Source organism: Dreissena polymorpha, chromosome 4 (genome assembly GCF_020536995.1).
Source record: "Dreissena polymorpha isolate Duluth1 chromosome 4, UMN_Dpol_1.0, whole genome shotgun sequence".
In the NCBI taxonomy this organism is placed as follows: domain Eukaryota; kingdom Metazoa; phylum Mollusca; class Bivalvia; order Myida; family Dreissenidae; genus Dreissena; species Dreissena polymorpha.
In genome coordinates, this window is record NC_068358.1 from 134,246,638 (window position 1) to 134,272,809 (window position 26,172).

The window sequence follows — 26,172 nt, forward strand, 5'->3', positions numbered from 1 at the left end:
AAATGTTTATATGATGCAGGTATAATACCACACATTTCAAAGGAAATAACAACATCAAGCACCTCACAACACAGTATATTGAACATCCCAGGGAGGACACACTCCCCATCCTTATCACTAAAAAGATTTGATATTGGAAAACAACAGAGTCAAGCTCTGAGTAAATAGGGATTAATGCATATGTGTTTAGTATCCTTCCAGATCAGTCTGTGTGGTCCACATAGTATCCTTCCAGATCAGTCTGTGTGGTCCACATAGTATCCTTCCAGATCAGTCTGTGTGGTCCACACAGGCAAATCTGGGACAACACCTTCTGATTAAATGAGACTTTTCATTTTAAGAAAGTATCTTTTAAATGAAAATGCAGTTTAGGTGTCGTCCAAGATAAGCCTGAAGGGTTGGCAAAGTCTTAACTGGTATATATAACACAAATGCATTTAGCCATTTTGTCTCAGAGACTGACTCAATTAAATCATAACTGGTCTGTCCAACATAAATAAACATGAAGGTACGAACATACAGACTTAAAATGGCATTTTAATATGATCCTATAAGCTACACACAACCTACCTTCTTTTTCGATTTTATAACTGCCATCTCTGCACTGAGATGCATCACCGTTTCTGATATCTTGAAGACTACAACAACAAAATCATGAACAATATTTTTTTAATTAATTTTATACTTTTCTATGCATTTACACGTTCACACATTTAAATCACAAGAGCAATTTTTTCTAACAGATAATTTTCCACCAGATTTAAATAGCATAATTTGTCCACACCATCTTTAAAACTGTGTATCTAGTTATCTGAGCTGTCTTTCTTTAATCACATTAGAATGAGAAAAAGAATTGTCTAAATGCCATACACAAATATAGACATATTTTCTTTTTTAAAAATGATCAGACATTCCCTACAATGAGAAAAGTATTTTTGTTTAACCCTTTGCATGCTGGGAAATTTGTCGTCTGCTAAAATGTCGTCTGCAGAATTTCTAAAATTAGCATTTTCTTCTATTTTTTTCAAAGAATACTATCAGAATAGCAAACAGTTTGGATCCTGATGAGACGCCACGTTCTGTGGCGTCTCATCTGGATCCAAACTGTTTGCAAAGGCCTTTAAAATTCGGTTCCCGCAATGAAAGGGTTATATCTGCTGTATCTGCAATTACAATGTCTGCAGAGTTGTCTCTCTTTGACCACATTCAAATTAGAGTACAACACAAACACTAAGAACACTAAGATATGTGCCCCGCTCTGTGAAAACAGGAATTAACGCATGTGGGAAAGTTCCATCTCATATTAGCCTGTGCAATCCACACAGGCTTATCCAGGACAACACTTTCCACGTCTAGGGTTATTTTCATTTAAAGTACGTCCCTCTTAGCCTGTGCGACCTTCACAGGTTACTCTGGGACAACACTATACGCTCATGCATTAAGCCATGTTTTCCTAGAGCAAAGAGCGTATTATAAAGATCTACAAAGAAGTATTTCCATGTCATACCCTCGAGTTGTGTGGGTGGTGCAGGTATCTAACCAGGCACAGTACGGGTCCTGCAGACGTAAACAGGTACTGAAACACAACAACATGCACAATAATAGGATATTTATTTTTCAAATGCATCCTATTAAAGCAAAAATATCCTATAAGTGTATGGGGATAAAAAAACTTCACATTCTAAAGAGATGTAATTTTCTTATGAAATCTATTTTGACAAATTCAATATCCCTGACAAAACGTCAAGCCCAAAGTACATGTATATTTTTATGGTCTATATTTGGTAACATGTGTTTGTTAATATAATACTGGCTGTAAAAGCATATGCTCATTAAAATAAGTGGTTTGACTTTTTTTTACCAAGCCTTTACCAAAACTAACTATATTAATCAGGATGTGAGACTGTGCATGTGTGGTTTGTAACATTAAATCTACCGGTAAAAACCATACTTCCGCTATACAAAGCAGAAAGAGAAGAGGAAAGAAGCTAAGGAATAATTTTTTTTTTTAAACATTTTTTAAGTCCACAACTAACACCACTTTCCATGCAGTGCCTTCTTTTACAAATTTATATTAATTTTGTCATCCAATCTTTCTTACCAGCAATTTCATATTTGAACATAAAACTGCGCCTCACTTATTTAATCTTTTTTCTCAACAGATAATTAAACTGGTACAAGACGCCTGACATCTGATACTTCTGCTCGTAAATAAGCAAATTCTCAAAATAAAATATTTAATAAAACCTTTTTCCTAAAACCTTTTCAATTTAATGCATATTATAATATAAGCAACTAGTTCTGAAATTTCATATGGAGATAAAAATCATGAACAACTTTGGGTGTGCTTTTTTCCAACAGCTTGTAAGGGGATCTGCATAATCAACATAACTGTTTGCAATCAAGCGGCCCAGGAGTCGAAATAAACGAACTCAATGTAAGCAACCAAACTTGAATTGCAAACCTTGCTGAATTTTAATGAACAATGATTTCAATTACAAATAGTAAAGAGGATAGCTTAGCTTGTTTTTCCAATCCATACAGTAATCAATTCAAATGACAGTCCTCAATGCATCTGAGCTGTTAAATTAATTACAAGCACCATTTTACCTTCCAAATAGATCTTTATACCCTTTGAAACCCATGCATTGCATAATCAATATGTTATTAAAGACGAAACCATATTTAGACAAATTGAAAAGAACACTCAAATGAGATGAAACTGAATAAGGGCATTAAATGACAGGTGATTTTTATGATTTTTATTATTTGAAAGGATCTTCTGTGTTTTAATACTGAAAATTATATCCTAAGCCCAGGTGACACTAAACAGGTCATAACAACCTTAAAGCCAAGACAATCTAGCACAAAAAAATAGGCCATGAGGTGTTGCAAAAGAAGAAAGGTAAAAAACTAGTCAAATAGAAATAGGTCTTTGCTAGAACTACAGAAACTTCAATATGTTAACTTCCTAATATCACAATCTTTGCAAAGAAGTCTCTGCTTTGGTCATATGACTTACTGCCAAGCATAGCTGTCTGCTACCACAGACTTATAGGTGTCACAATCACTAGCTCAAAATGTTCGACACTTGAGGTCACTTAAAGACAAGCACTGGAGCATGCAATCTTAAGATCTCTGATCGCGTGAGTAACTCCGTAGTGTATCGAGATATTGTCAAATTTATCTTGTCTGCTTTAACATAATGAGCACACAGTATTTTGGCTGAAATTCGATCTACATGTCATAATCATTTTTGGAAAATAGCTGGAACCTTCGAGAGAACAAGCATAAACTAAATCCACAAGCACAACGGCTCAAGTTGCAGAACATTCTTCATGTATTACAATCAAATGGCCAATTTTGTGAGCAACCTTTTTCCTAATACATTTTCATGATCTATTTATATAAAGTAACATTAATAATTCAGGTGATATTAATAATATTTCACGATAATAACACATTTTCTTTATTATAAAAAGCAATATATGGCCTTTTAATTATAAAAAATAACAAGAAACAACAGCATTGATATGAAACAAAAGAATTCATAAAAATGCTCTAATATAATATTTCAAAACAAGTTAAGACAAGAAAGCGTCGGAGACGGGTGATGCTCCCCAAAGGGTTTTTTTGTCACGATAATGCACTATATATTCAGATAAAAGGAAACGTCTCGAGGGGCATAACATTGGACAAAATAATACAATGGATGGTTTAGCAACTTAAAAATTTCAAAGGGCCATAATTCTCTAAATAAATCATCTAACCAGAACCCACAAATAACATGCGCATCTCCTCAAGGTATTTAAGCTACCCATAAAGCTTCATTGTATTCCAGTCAGTAGTTGGGAAGAAATAGCCCGGACAAGAATTGCACTATATGTACAGTTTATAGAAAATTTCAAAGGGCCATAACTCTGTAAAAAAAACATCCGACCATAACCGGCTGATAATATGCACATCTCCTGTTGGTAGTGAAGCTTCCAATAAAGTTCATTGAATTCCCATGATAAGTTGCTGAGAAATAGCTCTGACAAGAATTGCACTATATGTACAATGGAAAATTTCAAAGGGCCATAACTCTGTGAAAAATCATCCGATGAGAACCAGCTGATAAAATGCACATCTACTCTTGGTAGTGAAGCTTCCCATAAAGTTTCATTGAATTCCAGTCATTAGTTGCTGAGAAATAGCCCGGACAAGAATTGCACTATATGTACAGTTAATGGAAAATTTCAAAGGGCCATAACTCTGTGAAAAATCATCCGACCAGAACTGGCTGATAATATGCACATCTTCTTTTGGTAGTGACGCTTCCCATAAAGTTTCATTGAATTCCGGTCATTAGTTGCTGAGAAATAGCTCGGACAAGAATTGCACTATATGTACAGTTAATGGAAAATTTCAAAGGGCCATAACTGTGTGAAAAATCATCCAACCAGAACCGGCTGACAATATGCACATCTCCTCTTGGTAGTGAAGCTTTCCATAAAGTTTCATTGAATTCCGGTCATTAATTGCTGAGAAATAGCCCGGACAAAAATTGTGCATGGACGGACGGACACACGCATGGACGGACGAAGCGGCGACTATATGTTCTCCCAAAAAAAATTTTGGGGGGAGCATAAAAATTAAATTTTACAACATCCATAAAATTACAATGTATACTGTTATATACTATTATCTATAAAATTAGCATTTTATGTAACCTATATTGTTTGTTGTCATTAAAAATACACATTTTACACAGCTTTTTCAATGAGTTTGTCACACGATATTGCATCTGACAGTAAATCAACACTTATTACAACCAATACAGACAATGCATGTTGTACCAAACAGCAAGTCATCATGCACCATAGAGTATTATGGCCTTAGCACGAATATCAAGCAGGAGATAGGTAAGTTAATACTTCAAGCTTGGTCACACGTTTGTGAATAAACCTATTCTTGGAAGGATAATACAAGGAGGATGTACCTTGAACCAATTTAACAACAAGCACAAGCACAACATACGTTTCAATTACTGTGACACTAAAGTGACATGTTTGCTGAATATTTTGAACATTTTTTAAAAACATTCCAACCATAAATTGAGAGAACACAGAGAAGTTTATTGCAAACAAAATACATATTATGAGTCATAAAGTGCATATGTAAACAACTCTAAAGGTCTCAAGTTTCATGTCCTAGTCAGCATAGCTCCATATGCAACTGGGAACATAAGCTTAAACACCTGCATCCATAACAGTCAGTCGGTTGTTTGCTTGCTAAGTTTGATTTTTAAACTTTTTTCAATAGTATTTCAGTCATACTATGGCGGTCAGTTAACCAAGTCACACTTATCCTGTGATGACTGGTTTACCAGTACTAACAGCACATGCTTATGCCAGTAACTGACAAGCGCCCAACTTAACCTTTTTATGCCTAGTGGACTCTCCCATACTTCTAAATTGGATCAATATATTTCCAAAATTAGGGATGTCTAGTATATTTATTTCTATATTTAGAATATTTCTTATAAAAATTCCTTTAAGCAAACAGCACAGACCCTGATGAGTCTACGGTGTTAACCGAGGCCTTTTTTCTAGACGCTAGGCATAAATGGGTTAAATCAGAGGTAGGGAGGGAATTGCTGTAGAAAGGTCTTCATGATCAATCCCTACATTAGTTATGTGACCGGGCCGAGGATCAATCTTGCCATTGTCGGATAATCCAGTGCTCTTCAAACTTAGCTATCTTTCCTGGTATAACCAAGCTGATATTCCAGTGTCAAAACCTCTTCAATTAACCCAAATGGCCAGCAAAGCAAACATATCCAAGACCATCCCCTAACTCCAGAGGCCATATACATATCACCAGTCCCTCAGCTACACCCTGACTGCTATTCACGTACCTGCATGTTTTGTAATGACCACAGCGATGCAGGGGCATGGATACTATGTTGTCCTTGGAGACGATGATCAGTTTCTCGTGTTGATTGTGGCCATGCTTACGGAGCACCTTGATCTCTCTGATGGCCTCATGTTGGCCCAGCACCTGGATGTCTTCTATAACCACGCTGCTGTCCAGACCTGGCTTTCCTGTGTTCACCGCTTTCAGCACTCGCCCATCGGCTACAAGACAGAGCAACAAGCGCTTCAACACTCGGATACAAAAGTGTCGTCTGCTGAATTTCTTTAATTAGCATTTTTTTTTTTTTCAAAGAATACTATCAGAATAGCAAACAGTTTGGATCCTGATGAGACGCCACATTCTGTGGCGTCTCATCTGGATCGAAACTGTTTGCAAAGGTCTTCAAAATTCGGTCAAATTTCAGAACATTCTTACAAGATTCAACTTGTAAAGGATTCATTTCAAGCCCTTTGATACTAATGAGCAGCAATTAGCATAAATCCTGAAGTTACTAAAGCTGAATCTGCCAGTTACTCTTATGGTTACAAAATAAAGGCAACAAGTTTTTGTCTTGATTGAGACATATTTGTTTTACAAATGCAGTTATGACCAATAATACAGAAATCAAGAAGTACATTTTTTATTAATCTATCAATATTATTTTTACAAACTTGGCTAAGATACATTTTCTATCATAGCTGTTATTCATCATGCCATTTGTTGATGTGTTAACCATGTTGTTTACATACCAAAAATGTGTTCATGACAAGTAAATGTAAATTTTCACACCATTCAGGACACTTAGAAGTGCTTTTATATGCTTTCAAAATTGGTCTCGCGGCAACTTTAGTGGTAAATGTTTATAACATTTATTGGCCTTTATGACACTACCATCAAGATGAAGACGATGATATAGAGATAAAATACACTTACTATTCCGTTCTGGACCATTGACTTTATTCGTTATACAGATAACAATCTCATTTGTTTGTTATTACACAACTTACGACTGTATGTCAAAACCAAAACCTTAGTAATATTTTTAAAGTAAAACCTACTTTTGTTATAAGAATAAGTAATTTTTTATTAATGCTTACATCTTATTTTCCGACTGATCATTTTGATATTTTATTGCCCATTACAAAATAAATCTTTCATTTCTTAGCCATTTAACATCAGTTAACAAATCAGTTTTATGGATGTTAAGTAAAACAAGCACACATTTTGCCATTATTTGCCATTATTTATCTCCTAAGCACCCTTATTTGAACAATTAATCAAAATTGTGCAAGATATAAAGCATACAGTTAAGATTTTGATAAAGATTGGATCCAATTATATTTTTATGAGTTATCATTTAAAAGAACATGAAATTGCTACAAACAGAGCGGATCAAAGCTCTGATAAAACAACGAACAGTCTGAATGCATGTGTGTAAAATGTTGGTCTATATTAGCCTTTGCAGTTTGCACAGGCTAATCAGGAACGACAATTTACGCATCAACAAGATTTTCTGTAAAAAAAGACTAACAGTCCTTTAAACATAAAATTCCGTGAAAGCAGAAATGGTTGTACCTGATTAGCCTCAGCAAACTTCACAGGCTAATCTGGGAAGACTCTTTACCCACATGTATTATGCCCAGTTTCCCAGAGCTAAGCACTCAATTGACCACTCGCCAGCTATCAATCAAACTCACGTTATAATCAATCAGATTTCGTTTAATGCGGCCACATGGTCCCACAAACAAAGACTGTCGGAGTAATCGAATAAGCGTTTTATGAAAACACAACTTAGTGGGCGGAGCGATCGCGTATTTGGCGACTGGTCAATTTAAATGTAAGAAAGCTGGTGGTGTTAGATATAATACTGTACACTTACTTGTGCCTACAAACATGACATCATAGTAGAATCCGTCTGATGCAAGGACTTGTGGGTCCACTGCTATAGCTGAAAATCGTCCTCCTCTACAAAAATAGACAACAAAATAATAGCATTAACACAGTTAGTCAGTTTAAACAGGAACAAACAGTGGACACCCAAGGGCCAAAACTGGCTTAGCTCAAATAACCCGTAATTGAAGCACAATTTATTTTGGTAATATATTCATATAAATTTATGTTCTGTCCAGCCATTGGACTTGGATCATAATGATTTAACAGAAAAACCCAAAATAAATTTAATAAATTTAAGTAAATGCTATCTGAAAATAAAGTCATGATATTTCACCTTAAAAATGCCTAAATTGTGTCAAAATTTCTGAAATACATAAGAGAATTTGTACTTTGAGAATATTGGTTTGAAACATTTCATGACATATCTACTTTAGCTGGCCAATAAGCTCAATCTCAATTCATTGACATCTATTACATTGACATCTATTACATTGACATCTATTACATTTCTACAGGCTTCTTGCTTAGAAGATTGTAGCAGAAATCACTCAAAGGATATTAAAGCAATCAGACATTTTGGAGACATACGCAGCCCTACACTGGAGATCTTTTCTTTTTTTCCAGAAGTTTTTATAAATGAGCTATTTTCAAAGCAAATGAATTTATGTCTTGCATTTCACGATCTTGTTAATGCTGTTATATAAGATCCGTCAAATTAAGAAAATGTCAAATATGTTGGTGTGATGCCAAGAATATGTATTTTTAATCTGCGGCAAACAAAGCATTATTGTACCTCAACCTGATATTTTTGTCTACAGAAAAACAACCTTCAACTTATATTGTTTCAATAACACAATTTAAAGAACAAGTGTCTGCATAAAAGACAGTGATCATTATTCACTTGCAATTTCACAGTTTAGCTTAAAACAAATGATTTGTTTTCATATTTAACTTCCATAAAGTGCAGGGAAAATAATGTTCCGGCAGTCACTTGTGAATCATCTACACTCCTATGTATGAGTGGAAACACACATAATATTTTATTGATTACAATAAAAGTTCTATACTAGTACATATTACTGGCCTCTAACACGCCCCTTCTACCTTTCCAGATTACCAGTATAGTAACACCTAATTTGCCGGTATAAAAAACAGGAAACCAAACTTGTAAGGATGAAGCAAGTAATAAAATTTGTCTACTTTTGAATTTCATCAACAGTTTTAGCAGTGTTTTTTCAGGGACAAACATTAGTTTAGCCCATTTATGCCTAATTGACTCTCCCATCCTTCTTAATTGGATAAATTTCAAAAATAAGGGATGTGTAGTATATTTATTTTTATATTTAGAATATGTTTTACAGAAATTCCATTAAGCAAACAGCGCAGACCCTGATGATGCGGAGTCTCATCTGGGTCTATGCTGTTTGCAAAGGCCTTTTTTCTAGATGCTAGGCATAAATGATTAACTCATTGATAAGTTTTCAATGGGTCTTCAAGGGTCAGGTCTGGTATACAGAACCATTGACACAGCATTGAGATCTATAATTGATGAATAAAGGACCCTTAAGGAACACTCAAAGAATATAAATAAAAGGTGAAGTACTTTAAACAATGGCAGGGCACTTGTAAACAAGTGGATAAGTGAAAAACATTCCTCAGTTTTAAGGTGCAGCTATAATGGTTAATAATGTTTAAATAAAGACACAATAAAAAGTCATGTTCTTTTTTAAACAACATCACACTTATCAAAGTTATAAAATATTAGTGTTTGTATTGCCAAAAGGGTTTAGGGCTAATGAAAGGTCATAAGCACATTCAAGATTTCAATGACACTATCAGTACCAAATATAAAATTAGTTAACTCTTAATGTGAATATAAAATTATTATTATGAAAGTTTCGATCAAGCATACACTCAGACTGCCAAAGGTTTTGAAAGGATTCTTGGACTCATTAATGAAGCAAACATGAAATGTCCTGACCAGACTACACTACGAGCACATTCATTTTAGTCCTTAATTGTCAAATTTGAAAATATAATATACATGCATTTTTAAAACCAGTCATTATTCCCAAAACATATATGAGGATTTTAAAATGTCATCAAACACTGCCAGAACACTGACATTTAGGTCCAATTTAAGTCAGGCCAGGGAGACAATATTTTATGTGGAAAGGAACACAATAAAATAAATACGAAAACAGGAATGTGTAACAACAGACAGGTAGGGTAAGGGGGGTCACCAGTAACTATTTACATAGACTGCAGGAACAGTTGAATTACAACCAACCCTTCAGCACATGTCTAGCATTTAAGTACAAATATGCTTTGTTCTTCAAAATACACATACCAGTTCAGCAATAAAAATTGACATCTTCATTGATTAAGATATATTCATGTAATAACAGCAGCGCAGTAGCAGTAAACTGTGCAATTACAAAATAGCAGACTGCGTGCTCCTGAGTTGCACACTTATTGGCCTCTTTAGCAAAACACATCCCCCTGTCACCGCAGGTAATAAACCGTTCAACGTTTTTGCACATATGAAAGTAACTGCACTCTTCACAGTGTGGCTTATGCCAACAAAACAGGTTCAGAAAAAATCAACTTATTAACTGCCTGTCTTCTGTTGTTTTGCTGTTTTTTTTATGTTCACTTTTGTTTTAAGAATTAATTGCATGCTTCAAACTATTTTCGCTCTCCGGAGTTGTTCACCTCTATTATCTAAATACATAGCCAAGTCTATAATAAAATAATACTTAATTTTTTTTGGCATATATTTGATAACATATTTTGCCATTTACTAACTGTTATATGTGAAATCATTATTATTATGTGCATTTCCTTGGTGTTTTTACTGTCATGATCTTGAGTTTATGTGCTCGGTGAAGCTTGTAACTAAGAAACACAACATTTACTCAAACCAGCAACTGCACACATGGTGTACAATGAACATAATGCTTTTGCATAAATTATATATGCTAATTATAAAGTTTTGCATAGCGTAATTGCTTATTTAACCTCATGCAATCCACATTTCATTGTTAATGCAGGCAAAAATCCATGCTCAACCATTACGTTTAAAATCATGCGTTGATTTCTTAGAAAGACATTCATAAGAATGGTATTAAAGAAGGATTTCTCATAGAAGTGACACTTCAAATGAATGCATCTCCTGAAGCCTAACCTTAAAGTACATAAAAATTTAAATAAGAATCATTTAATAAATTTGCTTATTTGCTCAGAATTAGTTAGAATCATATTATGCCCATATCCTGCAAAAGTTTCCACCTGCTTTTTTGTATATGTTGAAATTACAAGTAGATTCACATGTGGTATAGATATCCACAAGATTCCACAAAAGGGCGGACAGTTTAATAAGGTGATATCAAGATTAGCTTTTGATAAAAGTTATGATAGCTGACGTAGTTCCAGATTATTTAATCAATGTAACCTATTAAAGCGTTGTACTTAAATACATAGCAAATCTGGAAACTTCATTCTTATTTATACACTCCTCACCATATAACTTATAGAACCAATTTTTTCTACACAACACTCAGATAAAATACAATTTTTAAATGTCCAACATTTTTGGGGCTTATGAAATGTATTTTTTTTCATTTTTGTACATTGAAAAGCCTTTGGTGACAAGTTAGTGGTGCACCTGACATTTTGCAGGCAAGTTTCAATTGAAGAGAGATAAATGAAAAAAACGAAACCACTGTATAAAGTTAGGATGTGTAACATTGTAACATTCATGATATTTGTCACATACGATTGTTTCAGTCCATGTGTTCAATGAAAATTATGTCAAGTATACTCTAGAATGCCAATTTAAAGATAACTATTGAGCACTGTTTTGCCTTAATGGACTTAGTACTTGATAAGGCCATTCAAATAAAGACATCTGATGATACCAAATGTGGGTAAAAAATGAAACAAAGACAAGAAGAAGGATGCAAAATGTGGATTGTCTTCTAGGCAGAATGTGAGAAAGAGAAGATTAAACAATGGACGACCACTTTGAGCAATTAACATGTGTGAAAGGCCATGACTTTGGGTCAGTTGTGATTGGCCATCAGAAAAACGTAGCACAACATGTAACGTTTCATCATTCACACGTACAACAATTTCTTTATTCATTACCATTTATGGATGGATGACCTTACCAAAACAATTTGCACATTGGTATCAAAGTTAATTATTTGTCTATAATGGTATCAAAGTTTATTATTTATCACAATGAAAATGCTGTTACGCATTTATCAAGTGTCACAATTTTTGGCTTAGAAATCTAGTGTGCTATGAATTAAATAGCAATTGGGTGAAACATAACATATTAAAGAATTCAAAAGAAAGAAATTGCAAATGCTATGATTTTCTTGGTTTCGGAAAGACTGATGGTTATAAAGAAACAAAAGTAATCATTCTTAATACAAAATTATTTATGCAGAGGTTATTCAGTTTTTTTATGAAAAGATCGAGTGGTTGCAATGAATAAAGCAACGGGTATTTAAAAAGTAATATTTAACTTCTCCAAACACATAAAAATACTTGCATTAAGAACCCTACATATTAGGTCAGGGTGCTTTAAACGATAATAAATGGATATGTTCTTCATGAGCCACCATTGGCATTCATTAATTACATAAAACTCCATGACCCATGTTGTGTTTTGTAATAGCAAAAGAGACCAAGTATTTGCATTTTTTGCTCTCAACATAAATTGTAACAAGTGTGTCAGAGGTTATTTGACATAAAATTAATTATTCATAAGAATGTATAGAGAAGGCAGCTTCTTTTACACAAACTTGACGCAAAAGAGATATAAATCTATTTAGCTTGCGATCTTCCTATAGAAATGGTTTTCAATGACACAAAATGTATGCATTTAAAACCCATTTTCAGAACGCAATTTCTAAAGAAAACTAGCTCAAGCACATTAAAATGGGCTTAGCCTCAATTTGAGAAGGGTTGATAAGTTGATAGAAATGCAATTTTCACTATTAAAAAGAGGCTTCTGTAAGCTGACATTCATCATTTCCATGTTACACTAGTGATAAATATGCAGTTTACAGGGCGGGCTTTCAGTTGACTGTCATCGGTTGAAGCTGGGTTTTTTGCTGAATTTTAAGGAACACAATTTCAGGGTAGGCAATCAGGTTTTGCCACATTTATGCATTCAAGATTTCAGTTGAGATTTACCAACACCTGTGTGGCATATCTCATAGCAGGTTTATAGCAGAAGTCATTAATTGCCTTATATATTACACATAAAATTATATCGACTACCAGTAAATTTGCAAGCCATGAAAAGCTAATAAATGTATTTTAAGTGTGCAGCCTGTTACAAAACGTCTTTCTAGACGTGTATATTTTTTGTGTTCTGAGTCATTCACATCAACAGTTGACAGAATGGATCCATTCACATTGCTAGCAATCATTAAACTGTTCAAGGAAGGCATCAATAACTATAATTGAAGTTTTTTAATCAAATTAAATTCATTTAATGTCTCGAAAACAATTATCTATTTTTGTGTGTGCATTGAGCAATTACTTTGGCATGCTATTATTTCAAAAACTGAAAAGAAAAGTATGAATTATGCAAATGTGTCTGGGTTTCTGAGATGTTTTTGAAAAAGAACTGCAAACATGTTTTAATAAATACCAGAAACTGTCACCTTTTTAATGGGCACCACCTTTCTTCCTGAAATTAATTTTAAACCATTTAAAACAAGATATGTCTTTATTAGAAACACTATGTCCCCTTCTGCGCCGCTTTGAAGCTATATTTTTTACCTTTAAACTTGAAGGATGACCTTGACCTTTCACCACTCAAAATGTGCAGCTCCATGAGATACACATGCATGCCAAATATGAAGTTGCTATCTTCAATATTGCAAAAGTTATGGCAAAATGTTAAAGTTGGGGCAAACAAACACACACAAACCAACCAACCAACCAACATACAGGGCAAAAGCAATATGTCCCCCACTATAGTGGTGGGGGACATAAAAATCCTATTACCAATATTAATGTCAATAAAGTTACTACTTACAATCCTTGGGTCTGGATAAGCATCGGTTTTCCTCCAGCGGGATTCACGGACCGATCCATCAGAGGGTGATTTCTGATGAATGTGAGCGTGTTGTCTGTCAGCTCCTTGCTCTTATTCACGCACACCTGGGCCGGGTGAGGCACGGGGTTATTCTCCACGGGGATGGGCACCCAGGCATGCGATGTGGTCTGCTGGGCCTTGAACTGGCCCATGAACGCGTGCTCTATGTCAGCAAGCGTGAAAGCGCATACCGCCGAGCCCTCGATACTGTTGGCCGGCGTGTTGAACACTCCATACAATATGCGGCTCCTTTGCTTGGGATCGTTGGTGGGATGATGATTGCCGAATGACAGGTCAGACATTGACTCTAAAAGAAAGAACCAAAATTATATAATTTTTGCATTTATTTTTACTCTTTCTCAGTAAAAGTTCGTAAATAATAAGAAATTGTGGTGCAACTTAATGGAAAATAAGAATGTTCTGTATTAAAACAATGCTTAAATAAGAAAAGATTTGGCCAACATGGTAGTTTAAAAGTTACATATTTTAAGATCTTTGACTTTGAAATGGCAATCTTAATGCAAAATCATGTCAAGAGATCGCTTGCATTTTCAGATGATCATACTTACGAAGTTCATCAAAGGGAAAAGGGATTTCCCCAGGTACGCTGCAGTTGAGCCTGGCCTTGAAGAACGAGGTCCAGACGGAGGTCCCTGATCTTCCCTCATCATTCTTGCAGATCCGCGCAACACGCGAGAATGTAGCCTAGGAAACAAAAACAAGGATTTCTAAGACTGGAGATGAAGTTGATTAGATTGGGTTGGATTTTTCCAAAAATCAACACTAAGTTGCCCCTAGTTAAAATTTGTAAGGGCAAGCTAAGCCCATTTTAAGCAGATTATCCGCATATATTCATGCTTATGCTCTGACTGCCCTACAGTTTTAAGGTGATGAAAAAAACAAAGGAAGCGCTCAAGCAAAAAAAACTACATGTCAATGTTTTTTTCTTCTTTTTTTTGGTATTGCATCTGCTACTTTAAATATACTTTGGGTAGTTTTGTTATTCATGCAAACAATAATTTTTTGTAATGAGTTGTTTTCTTGGGGTAAAATTGAACAGTCTGGAGTTCCTATGAGGATGAATAAAACCACAAGGGTGGAGGACCATTGCAATTAGGGTTGTTCATTCATATTGACCTGGTGGAATGATCAAAGAAGGTTGTCTTGCTAGCAAATTAACATTTAAATGTTTGTTTTTATGTTTGCACATATAGTCTGTTTTTTTAAACACTTGCATATAATATGTAGAATATGCTAGTACAAATTTGATGGTTACAATTAAAATTGAGTATGATAGTAACTTTGTCAAGTTGTATACTTTGGTTTGAATTAACAATTATTTTATTTCCTCAATTAATCATCTGACAATTAAATGAACAATTATTTTTAGTCTTCTTATCCAATTAAAACTTCTTATCCAATTAACACAACTATTATGTCACATGGTAAGAAAGAAGGTAAGTTGTAATAACTTAATACAGTTACACCGCAGGCACTCTGTTTAAATGCATAAAGTTATTATACAGTATAAGATACACAATATGTCAGACCAAATATAAATATTATCCATCAACCACGCTTGGTTAAGGTTAATTGCTAAGATGAGTGTTTTTATGCAAAGAAGTTGAGGTTTTGCTAAAGTGTGGAGCTCATCAAACAGCGACATGTATTTTGTATTCATGGGTTTCAATATACTATATCAGACGCTAACTCAAGCCTTTCCAAAATTAAAGCGCTGAAGGCACTGGAGATGTTCGCTTTTGCATAATTTAACACGCAATTCATTTTTCAAAATCAATCGCAAGTTTGAAATGAACACACGCCATTCAACTTTATAAAGTGTGTGTCTTAGCACACAAGTTGAGTTTTGTGTGCACTTTTTATCATCCTTATTATTTCATAGAAATAACTTAGACAAAATAAAAACAACATGCTTTTTGGACATTCTGAAAGCATAGAAAGTATGATGAAAATGGTAATGAGAACTTAATATAAAGAAAATTTGCAGTCACCATCATATTTAAGGAATATTTTTTCTAATATCAAATAACTATCTCACCAAGAATATAAATTCATAATGAAAGTTCCGTGTACAGAACTTTTGATTTTTGACACCATATACAAATTCAAAATATACAATAATCTTCGTATCTTGTATATGGAGGAATAAAAGTATATAAACATTGCTGTTTATGCTTTACTTGTTACCCGAGCAGTTCACACGGTGTCAACAACGCTGACATAAACATAGGTATAGAGCACTAATGCGCTTTTAGGCGTAGCTGTTTTACTCAGTTTTCATCTTTGTGACTTTTACATAACGCCAACAGACACGCATGAATATTTTTCGAATATTTAATAAGCTGATTAGAGATACAACCTCTGAATTTTTGCTACATCACTGCGTATGTGCTCAATTCAAAGGATGTAGCACTGATCAGTGTAAGGAATTCCGGACTACTCTCTGTATGCTCAAACGACACAAATTGTGGCCCGGTTACAATTACGCGTTACAATCCATCTCGCAGAATTTCACTTTCGCCTCCAAGATGAGAAAATAATCATTAGCGAAATAGTATAGTGTCACGATAAGAGAAAATCGTCAGCACGTCTGGAAATCATTCCTTAATGTGTGGATAGGCTGCCATAATTAAAAAGTTTGCTATTTTGAATTCAATTTTGTATCAGAAAGCATTGTTCTTAAATGTGGCATTTTCAATTTGCAATAAGATTTGTAATGACCCTTGTCATGCGAAAATGGGTCTTATTTCATATGCACCCATCATATAAATAGCCCACTCAGCTATCACTCCTTCTGGTAAGGAGAAACATAACATATTGAGTGATTTTATAGCGAACAGCATCGCCTATGGCATGACTGCGCAAAAGCACATGTTGGGTTTAACAAACGCTTGCCGAAACGCATAAGACTAAGACCCATTTTCACATGACGGCGCTATTGACGTGTGATTTAAATGTGTCGAAAGAAAACTGCGTTTAAATCGAATATCAACATACGATATATTTCGATAGTGAAGAAAGATACTCATAACAAGGCATATGAGGACACATATGAAGTGCTCTCCCGTAGTAATTTTTTATCTACTCACATAACACTAATGTGTGGTTTGTCAATGCTAACACACATTTCATGCGGTGAATATGCAACTTACAAGTGAAAAACACAACACAATACTTTAACTTTTGTTTAATTGTATTCATTTATTTAGAAAAGTAAATTGCAAACTTTATATCATTGTCAGCGTATACGCCGACTACATTTTTAAAAGATATTTATTGTTATTAATATATTTAGTATAATATATTTAGTTGTTTTGGGTTTTAGCGATTATAAAGCATTTTCGAGGTTGCCGATAGTATGCCTGTAGTAATTTATGAACTCATATCCAACTGTCTATGTATTGAGAACTGTGAATATAAACAAGCTAAACCTTCAACTAACCTTCTACTATTGCGTTGCTAGCACCCGTAAATACAAAAGATCGCCGCTATCTGTTGAGAACCAAAGAACGTTTTCCAGAAATACCCGCTGTAGTAGCATGAACGAGGTTACGAAACAGGTCATTCGTATTATTATTATAAATTATTTGTTATATTCGGGTTTAGTGATTATGAAACATTTTTGTGTTTTTGTCTATTGTATCGCTGAAGTTATTGTTGAACTTATGTTCAACGTTTTATAAATTGAGAATATAAATAAGCGTTAACTTTTTCCTAAATCTATTAATAGCCTCAATTTACGACCTGTACTACGTCATTGAGGTGTATGTGAGAGGGTAACCTATTGTGTTGTTATCGCCAGTGGACTTTCCTTTGTTTATCGACAGGCGCATCTATTAATAGCCTCATATTATAAATGGACTAAGCAAAAATACTACTTCATGAAGACGCTGCAGAAAGTGGAATTTTTTTTTAATTCATTCATAAACAATCTCCTCCGCGACACGTACAATACGATCATTGTTTATTGATTCTTTTCTATAAAAGCACCGGTCGAAACTATTGCATTTAACACGATATTAATATAAAAGTTTCCATATGTGAATGAATATAATTGGAGAACTCAAACCATCTTGCATAAATTATACAACTCTTTCTCGCGCGGATACGCGTAGTAAGCGGGTATTGGGCTCCTAGTATCAACCTGAATTTTAGACTAACCACCTTAGACGGTCGCTAAGCGACCATCTAAAAACAAAACAGGCATTTTAAAAAGACATACATAATTCTCCTTTAAAATGTCTAAAAGTACTGGTAACCATACAAATATTTGTGTACACTAAATACTTATTATTTGTATACATATTTTTGTTATTATTTCACGCATTGCAGTAAAGAAATTATCTGTGGTTTTTCATGTTAAGGAAGATAGTGTTTGCATTAATTGTCTTTGGGTTTTAATGTGTTTGCATTGGCAATTTAAAACGCAGCAACAAACAGTACCAAATTATCATATAAGACTCGCACATCAGTTTTTTGTGATGTTTTTAAGAGCTATTTCTGCAGACAAAACATGGCATTCACAGCTCGGTACCAGCCATGAATGATGGCAGCAGACTGGTCTATCACTCCGTAACAGTTAGTGATGTAAGACGCACATGGTTTCAGGAACCAGTTATAATGATGATGATTTTACCATCTCCCACAATATCAATTTAACTTGTACTTGATATCCTAACCAAAGCAGGTAATACAATTTTCTTATACAATAATAAAACCCCTCTTTTTTTCAACAAATAAAAAGTGATACTGAACCAAACTGCTTTAAGAAAGGTCAGCCAACAAACTGTTTATCTCCTTTCCAAACAGTCATCTTTGATGACTTTAATGAGTATTATTATGAGTATTAATGACCATAAATAAACTTTGAATATCATTGATATCATCCATATTTGAACTTGATAAAACAAAACAAAGCTCATCTATACTGATGATTTACACCTGTCTGATACATGTACTTGGTAGAGCCTCGGTGATGAAAATGCAAACATAGTAGCATTACATATCACAAAATGAGTCATGGATGTGCTGCACATTCTTACTGAAAATATGATTAATTAATTTTAAATTGAAAGCAACTTAAAAAATTAAGTATGATATTTGTCTACACATCATCAAATGTATTCCAATCTCTCATAATATGAAACTTCAAACCTCCATAAAACCACTTTAAAAAACAGCAAATAGAGGCCAAATTGTGTACATCATTTCTGATACATTTATGTTATCTTGATGAGATCTAGAAACAATTTCTAAAAACCAATACCCACCTTGCCACAGTTAATATTTTCAACAGCATCCTCCCGAAGGAAGAAATAAATCTTTTCGTCTATGTCATAGGAACTCACAAAGTGGGGATCTGCAATGGGAAACAAAGTTATTGTACTGCCATCATAGGAAATGGTAAAGTCTCTATCCGTTGTTATAAGCTAACACTGATATACTGTATAACGAGGGTGTAGCAAAAACTATTGTATCTCACATTGGAAAGCTGAGCATAATTATACTACATTTTTACACTGATACAGAACTATTATTCTTTTAAAAAAGTTGATTTTGGTTGGATCAGCATGCATGACTATATCAGCTATTGGACTTTCTCGGTTAACAAAATGAGTGACTTTGAAGATTCAAATTGTACATTTTCAATCTACCCATTTAGAATATTCTTTAATAATTATTTCTTCAGGCCTATTTTTCTCAAATTTCACGCTGAATGACACATTGAAAATTAACTCTTTCGGTGCTGGAACCGAATTTTGAAGGCCTTTGCAAACAATTTGGATCCAGATGCGCCATAAGACGCCACAGAACGTGGCGTCTCATCATTATCCAAACTGTTTGCTATGCTGATAGTATTCTTTGAAAAAAAAATGAAGAAAATGCTATTTTTAGACTAGAAATGGCGCGGCAGAGGCCGACGCGTATCCCCACGCCGAATGTTTGACCTAGGTGTGCCCCAGGGTTGGTAATGGGGCCATGCATAGCTGAGATTGACCGTATTGTCATAAGAGAAGTTCATCATCAATTAGAAGTGAATTGGTGTAGAAATGAAGAAGTTATAGTAAAAGGCAATTTTGGGTGGGTGTGGTCTATGTGGGCGGGGCCCCAGGGTTGGTAATGGGGCCATGCATAGTTGAGATTGACCGTATTGTCATAAGAGAAGTTCAGTATCAATTTGAAGTGAATCGGTGTAGAAATGAAGAAATTATAGTAAATGGAATTTTGGGTGGGTGTGGTCTATGTGGGCGGGGCGCCCCAGGGTTGGTAATGGGGCCATGCATAGTTGAGATTGACTGTATTGTCATAAGAGAAGTTCAATATCAATTTGAAGTGAATCGGTGTAGAAATGAAGAAATTATAGTAAAGGCAATTTTGGGTGGGTGTGGTCTATGTGGGCGGGGCCCCAGGGTTGGTTATGGGGCCATGCATAGTTGAGATTGACCCTAATGTCATAAGAGAATTTCAGTATCAATTTGAAGTGAATCCGTGTAGAAATGAAAAAATTATAGTAAATGGAATTTTTTGGTGGGTGTGGCCTATGTGGGCGGGCGCCCCAGGGTTGGGATTGGGGCCATGCATAGTTGAGATTGACCCTAATGTCATAACAAAAGTTCAGTATCAATTTGAAGTGAATCCGTGTAGAAATGAAAAAATTATAGTAAATGGAAATTTTTGGTGGGTGTGGCCTATGTGGGCGGGGCGCCCCAGGGTTGGGAATGGGGCCATGCATGGTTGAGATTGACCGTATTGTCATAAGAGAGGTCCAGTATCAATTTGAAGTGAATCGGTGTAGAAATAAAGAAGTAAATGTAAAATAACCTAAAAAAATGAGTGATAATTTCTGACGCGGCCCCACCCCAACCGCTATAACTTTTGACCCAGGGGTCAGATCAAAATTCCAAATAGTGCAGGGTCGCACATATGCTCATAGCTACCATGTGTGTAAGTTTCAAGGTTCTAGTGCTTTTAGTGTAGGAGGAGATAGTGGCCAGGACGGACGGACAGACGGACGGACGGACGGACGGACGGCGGAGATAACCACAATATCCCCACCTTTTTTTCAAAAAGCGTGGGGATAAAAATCAGCAGAAGACATTTTTTTGCAGACGACAAATTAACCAGCATGCAAAGGGTTAACTCTGTTTAATTATTATAGGACACCTTTTACATAACGCAAACTGTAGCTGACATCAAGTCCCTCACAGCAGGCTTAAATTGCAAAATAATATAGCTGTCATAAAATGTTCAAAATAAAATATCAGACAAGCTCTTCTATTTCCCAGCTTAATATCATTTACAATTTTGTAATATAGGTTATTGCGACACATATCAAGTTCTGATCCGTACTATCAATTATTTTCAATATACACAGTCGTTCAAGTTCAGACCAATTTTAATATTTGAAACCACTTGATATGCCTTAATGCTATAGAAAATGATTAATTGCCTCAGCATTAGAAGTCTACATTTCACTGTGCAGGCATTAAAGACAAGACTTTGCTATAAATATGATCCTAAATATGATCCTCTTGTTGCATTAAACTATAGCCATTAGTTTTGGATCATTTCAACACCAAATTCAACACTGCTAACGCCCAAACTGCCTGCATGAAGTGCATTGAGATCTGAATGGCCTGAACACATGCACCAAGTCACTTCTATAGAAGTTAATGTACCTTTGAGCATATTGGAATCATGTTGCTCTGTTCTGATCATTTTCATTCTCTCCATAATGAGCGGGTCTCTGGACAACCTGTCAGCGACTGTCGCAGAAAACAGCTTCCCATCTGAAACAATAAAATAAGAAAAATGTATAGTTTTAATTAAAAATAATGGATAAAATATTTATAGTTTGATATCAATTTACATATTCATACTTTCATAATTACCGTGCCCCAAACAATCCCTTGATGACTGAGTTTAAAGTCCTTAGCCAATCAACATTGTGCAGTATGCAACCATGGAATGTTAAGGCTGATTTTCTTCACAGGTACCCATTTAAACATCTTGGTAGACAGAAATAAGGGTGTGATATGTTTATCCGTTTCCACTTCGATAGGTATTTTCAGCATTAGTAGTATCTTAGAAAGTTATATTTAATTAAAAATCTTTCTTACTAGATTCAATTTTTTAAGGCTTTATCTCCAAACCTTAGATACTGACGAGCAGCAAACAGCATAAAACCTGAACAGACGGTGAGTCACTTGCAGGCTGTTCTGGTTTTATGCTGTTTGCACATAGCCATTTTCAGTTTGCTTCTGAGTGGGAAAGGGTTACCTGGCATTCAGGACAAGGCCAGTCCTTGTAGGATTCATTGTTACCAACTACCTCACACTCCCATGGACAGCCCCTCCCACAACTGCTCAAACATTATAATACTGCACTTTTAATGTAATTCATCAGTACAGTATCAAACAGATATATATGATTTGCTATTAAAAGTTGTTTTAATTGTATTTTCCCCTGATAGGTCAAAGGGCCAGGTCAGCACATCAGGTAGTGGTGAAGACTCAGCCATGACCTGTTAATAAACTCTGACATTTACACACAGCTGCTTCAAAAAAAGGGCTTTGCCCACTACTTTCAGCCCTAAAAGAACATCAAAAAGCATTAAGCTGCTAGATTTAAACAAACAATGAAAAACAGAGATTAGGACTTTTGGAAAGCATTTTCAGCAAAAAATGCTGAACAGAAATTGAAATTTAAAAAACGTTTGAAAACAAGTTTACATTTGCACAAAATGCTTGCATTGTTCTCTGCAGCTTTATTTCAAAGGAATATTTAAGCCATGCAGCCTGAATCTTTATCTTTACATACACCATTTATCTGTCAAGTCTGTCAGCAAAGTAGGGCACAGGTTTTATAGAATGTATGTATCTTCTAATGCACATTAAATGCAAGGCAAGAAAAGGCTTTCTTTTTTTCATTTAAGAAGATATCAATCAAGGTACAGTAAACAGGAGTTGAGCAAGTTCGTGCAACCCAACTCACATTTTTACCATAAAAAATGAACTCACGTATTTACCATAAAACATGAACTCACTTATTTACACACAATTTATGTTTTACGCAATGTGACCTAAAAACTTAGGCATACAATTTAATATCCATGTCTTCCTGAAAACAGATTAAACATGCCAAAACATATTCAGTATATATCAAGCCAAGTGTGGACTATAAAACAACATGACAGTTGATACACAACTGCGTAGTAAACATCGTAAATTTGTCCTATTTAAGATTAAAACCACTTGTGCTTTAATTTTATGTTTAAGCGCTGATAGCTAATCCTAACTGGTGGATTGTCTCTGCCTGCTAAAAGGGTTATTCTGTGTCACTCAATAGGCTTACAATAGAGACTCCGAGACTTGAGCCACAAAGTCTAGTCAATAGAAAATTGTCACTTCAATATGTTGCCCTTGATATACGGAGGGTCTCATAAACTTCAAAAGATTACCTGATATACCATGACTCTGGCTTTGTTACGCTTGTAAGGACTTGGAGCATGTACTAAAATAGACGAGCGGTCTTACAAGGTCGATCATTGTGCAACGATGTTTTGACAAGTTGTTTGCGTGTAATATTAACACATAGAGACAGGATATCCATTAAGCGTGCATGCAAAACAATTATAAATATATACTGACAAAAAATGCAAGGATATCCATTTAGCATTCAAGCAAATTAAAACAAAAAAAACTAAAAAGATGCATAAGACAGTATTTGTCTTCCTTATTATGTAACACTACATTTGCAAGTCTTTAACGTGAAATGTATGCATAAGTGTCTACTTAATATTTTTGTAAATATATTTTATTTAGGTGTCAAGCTAATATGACAGCTTTACAGATACTTTTTGTTAATATATTTAATTGAGATGTCAAGCAAATCCGATAGCTATAAAGTAATCAAGTGGAGAGTTCAGGTACTTTTAATACCACAAAGTAAAAGCGAAGTTATACAGTCGCATAGCAATCTCTACTAATAACACTGCTTCCTTTCGCAACCACTAATACCAACATTACCAAATTATGACATTTTAAGTAAAGAGCCCCATTTACTAACTGTCGCCCACTGGCATGTAATTTAATGTCCGAAAACGTAGTTTAAAGTCGCCATTGGTGTGTATGACTATTCAGGTGAAAAATTATAACAAGTGCTCGGACGATAAATCATCGTCAAGTGTCAACACAATTCACAAGAACCAGTTTGAGGTTACACTTAAACATTTCACTGCACAAGAAAGTGCACAATGACCTCTTATCTAAAAAACAATGCATGTTTGACACTGACTATTTAGCCTTTATAATAAATGACTGCATTAAAAAATTACACAAACCAACATATCAAAATAATGAAAATTGCTTTTCTTTTAAGATGTATAGCAACTTACTCGTCAAATGTACTTTATATTAATATATGATACATGTATCTTGCACATCATTTTGGTTAGTTAGGTACATATAAAGTTCCAATTATATTCTTTTAACAATCAAGCAAAACTAAGCCCAGATCGTACATTAATGATTCATCAATACAGTGTGATACAAGCACAATTTAATGTTGATTTAACGTGACATTTTCTGATTACCAAATAAAGAAACTTTTCAAAGAATAAACAATTGAGTTAAAGATTTCTCAGAAATCCAAACTATGGGAATCTTGCTCTGGGGTAGACAAGGCATAATGCACATTAAGTGTCATCCCAGATTAGCCTGTGCAGTCAGCAACAGTTTCAGTCTAGACAAGATTTTCCATAAGAAGAGAGTTCATTTTCCCAAAAAATTCCATTGAAGCAGAAAGTGTCTTCCCTGATTAGCCTGTGCAGAATGCAAGTTTATGAGACCCTCTGCATATCAACGGCAACATATTGAAGTGACTATGTTCTATTCACTTGACGAAGTGGGTCAAGTCTGAGCCTCAAATTAAACTCTATTCTAACACGGCACGTGCCAAATTAAATATAAACAAAGAAGAAAATCGTCCATGGGTTATTCTGCAACAAATTATGGGCGGAGCTTATACACTGAAAGCACGCGCTGTAGCTAAACAAAACATGCCGATACATTTTCGACCAGCCAAATAATCCGGTATTTTATGAATGAAAGTCACGTGACAAAATACTACGCTATGAACAGAAATGCGTAAAATTGACCCAATTTCCCACGGTGTTCGTCTGCTGCTTCGATACTTAAATGGCTGACGTTGATTTAACACTATTTGTAATTTTTTCTGTACAGTAATTTTTTCTGTACAGTATCGTCAGTTTATTCCAATTTATTGTCACATATACCGTGTTGTTTTCTTGTAGATGTAACACTCTTGCGTTAATTTAAAGTGTACAATGAAGACATGTTAGTTTACGCAAGTTGTTGTTGTTCCTATTTAACCAAACGTGAGAAATGAAATGGGTTTTTTCCATCCAATTTGGCTGTTATTGAGTGCGGAGATGTGATCGACAGAACAGCCGAAAGCTATTTTTATGGGCGGAGCTTCACATAAAATAGTATGCAAGAAAAATAAGATACATTTTATAAATCTTTAGTAAAAATCGTGTTAGAATCGAAATAATTCGTGTACGTTATAGTTTGTTGTCGAATAACCCACGGCCGGAAGTTTAGATGCGTTGTTTCAAATCACTCGTGCTTCGCACTCGTGATTTAATCCCTACGCATCTAAACTCCCGGCCGTGGGTTATTCGACAACAAACTATAACGTACACGAATTATTTCTTAAATAACATATATTTATCCATACAGTGTTGAAATGCAAACAGAGTCAGTTATTTAAAATACTTTGATTTTGTCTGCTTGGCTATATTTTCGTTGCTGACAAATTTATATACAGTATGATCTACATTTACCTGCAAAGAAATAATAACCAATTTAAGATTTAATTGTGTTGATTTTGAATCGTTAATGTATTGAAAGCGCCAATGTTTTTTGTGTCAAATTAGAGAAAAAAACAACAGCATACTTGGCACCCCTCTGCTGATTACACCTGTTTGTAGACTTTTGGCTTCTATACAATATTCCCACACTATTACTTTAGCCAATATGTCTAATTATACTGTCTTTAAAAAGATCTATGTCTGAAATACTTCCCATGTAGTAAAGTCAATTTCCCCCAATCTGCAGTTGTCGATTTTTGGTGGTTCAATGAACAATCTTAACAGATAATTTGGAACAATTTGTGAGCCATATATGTGGACAATTGAGCTTAATGGGACATGGCAG

General features: G+C 34.8%; 1 protein-coding gene across 7 annotated transcripts in view; it reads right to left on the minus strand.

Moving 5' to 3' along the window:
• The window catches only part of LOC127876679 (semaphorin-1A-like), a 103,504-nt gene that overhangs the window by 9,679 nt on the left and 67,653 nt on the right, over positions 1-26,172 (minus strand). For all 7 annotated transcript variants that reach the window (XM_052422056.1, XM_052422058.1, XM_052422061.1 and 4 more), the window contains 8 exons: positions 21,613-21,723; positions 19,204-19,292; positions 14,482-14,617; positions 13,853-14,219; positions 7,778-7,863; positions 5,900-6,119; positions 1,508-1,576; positions 571-638 (listed from right to left, as the gene is read on the minus strand). In XM_052422056.1, coding sequence (XP_052278016.1) covers positions 571-638; positions 1,508-1,576; positions 5,900-6,119; positions 7,778-7,863; positions 13,853-14,219; positions 14,482-14,617; positions 19,204-19,292; positions 21,613-21,723 — 1,146 coding nt within the window. The remainder of the gene's footprint in view (positions 1-570; positions 639-1,507; positions 1,577-5,899; positions 6,120-7,777; positions 7,864-13,852; positions 14,220-14,481; positions 14,618-19,203; positions 19,293-21,612; positions 21,724-26,172) is intronic.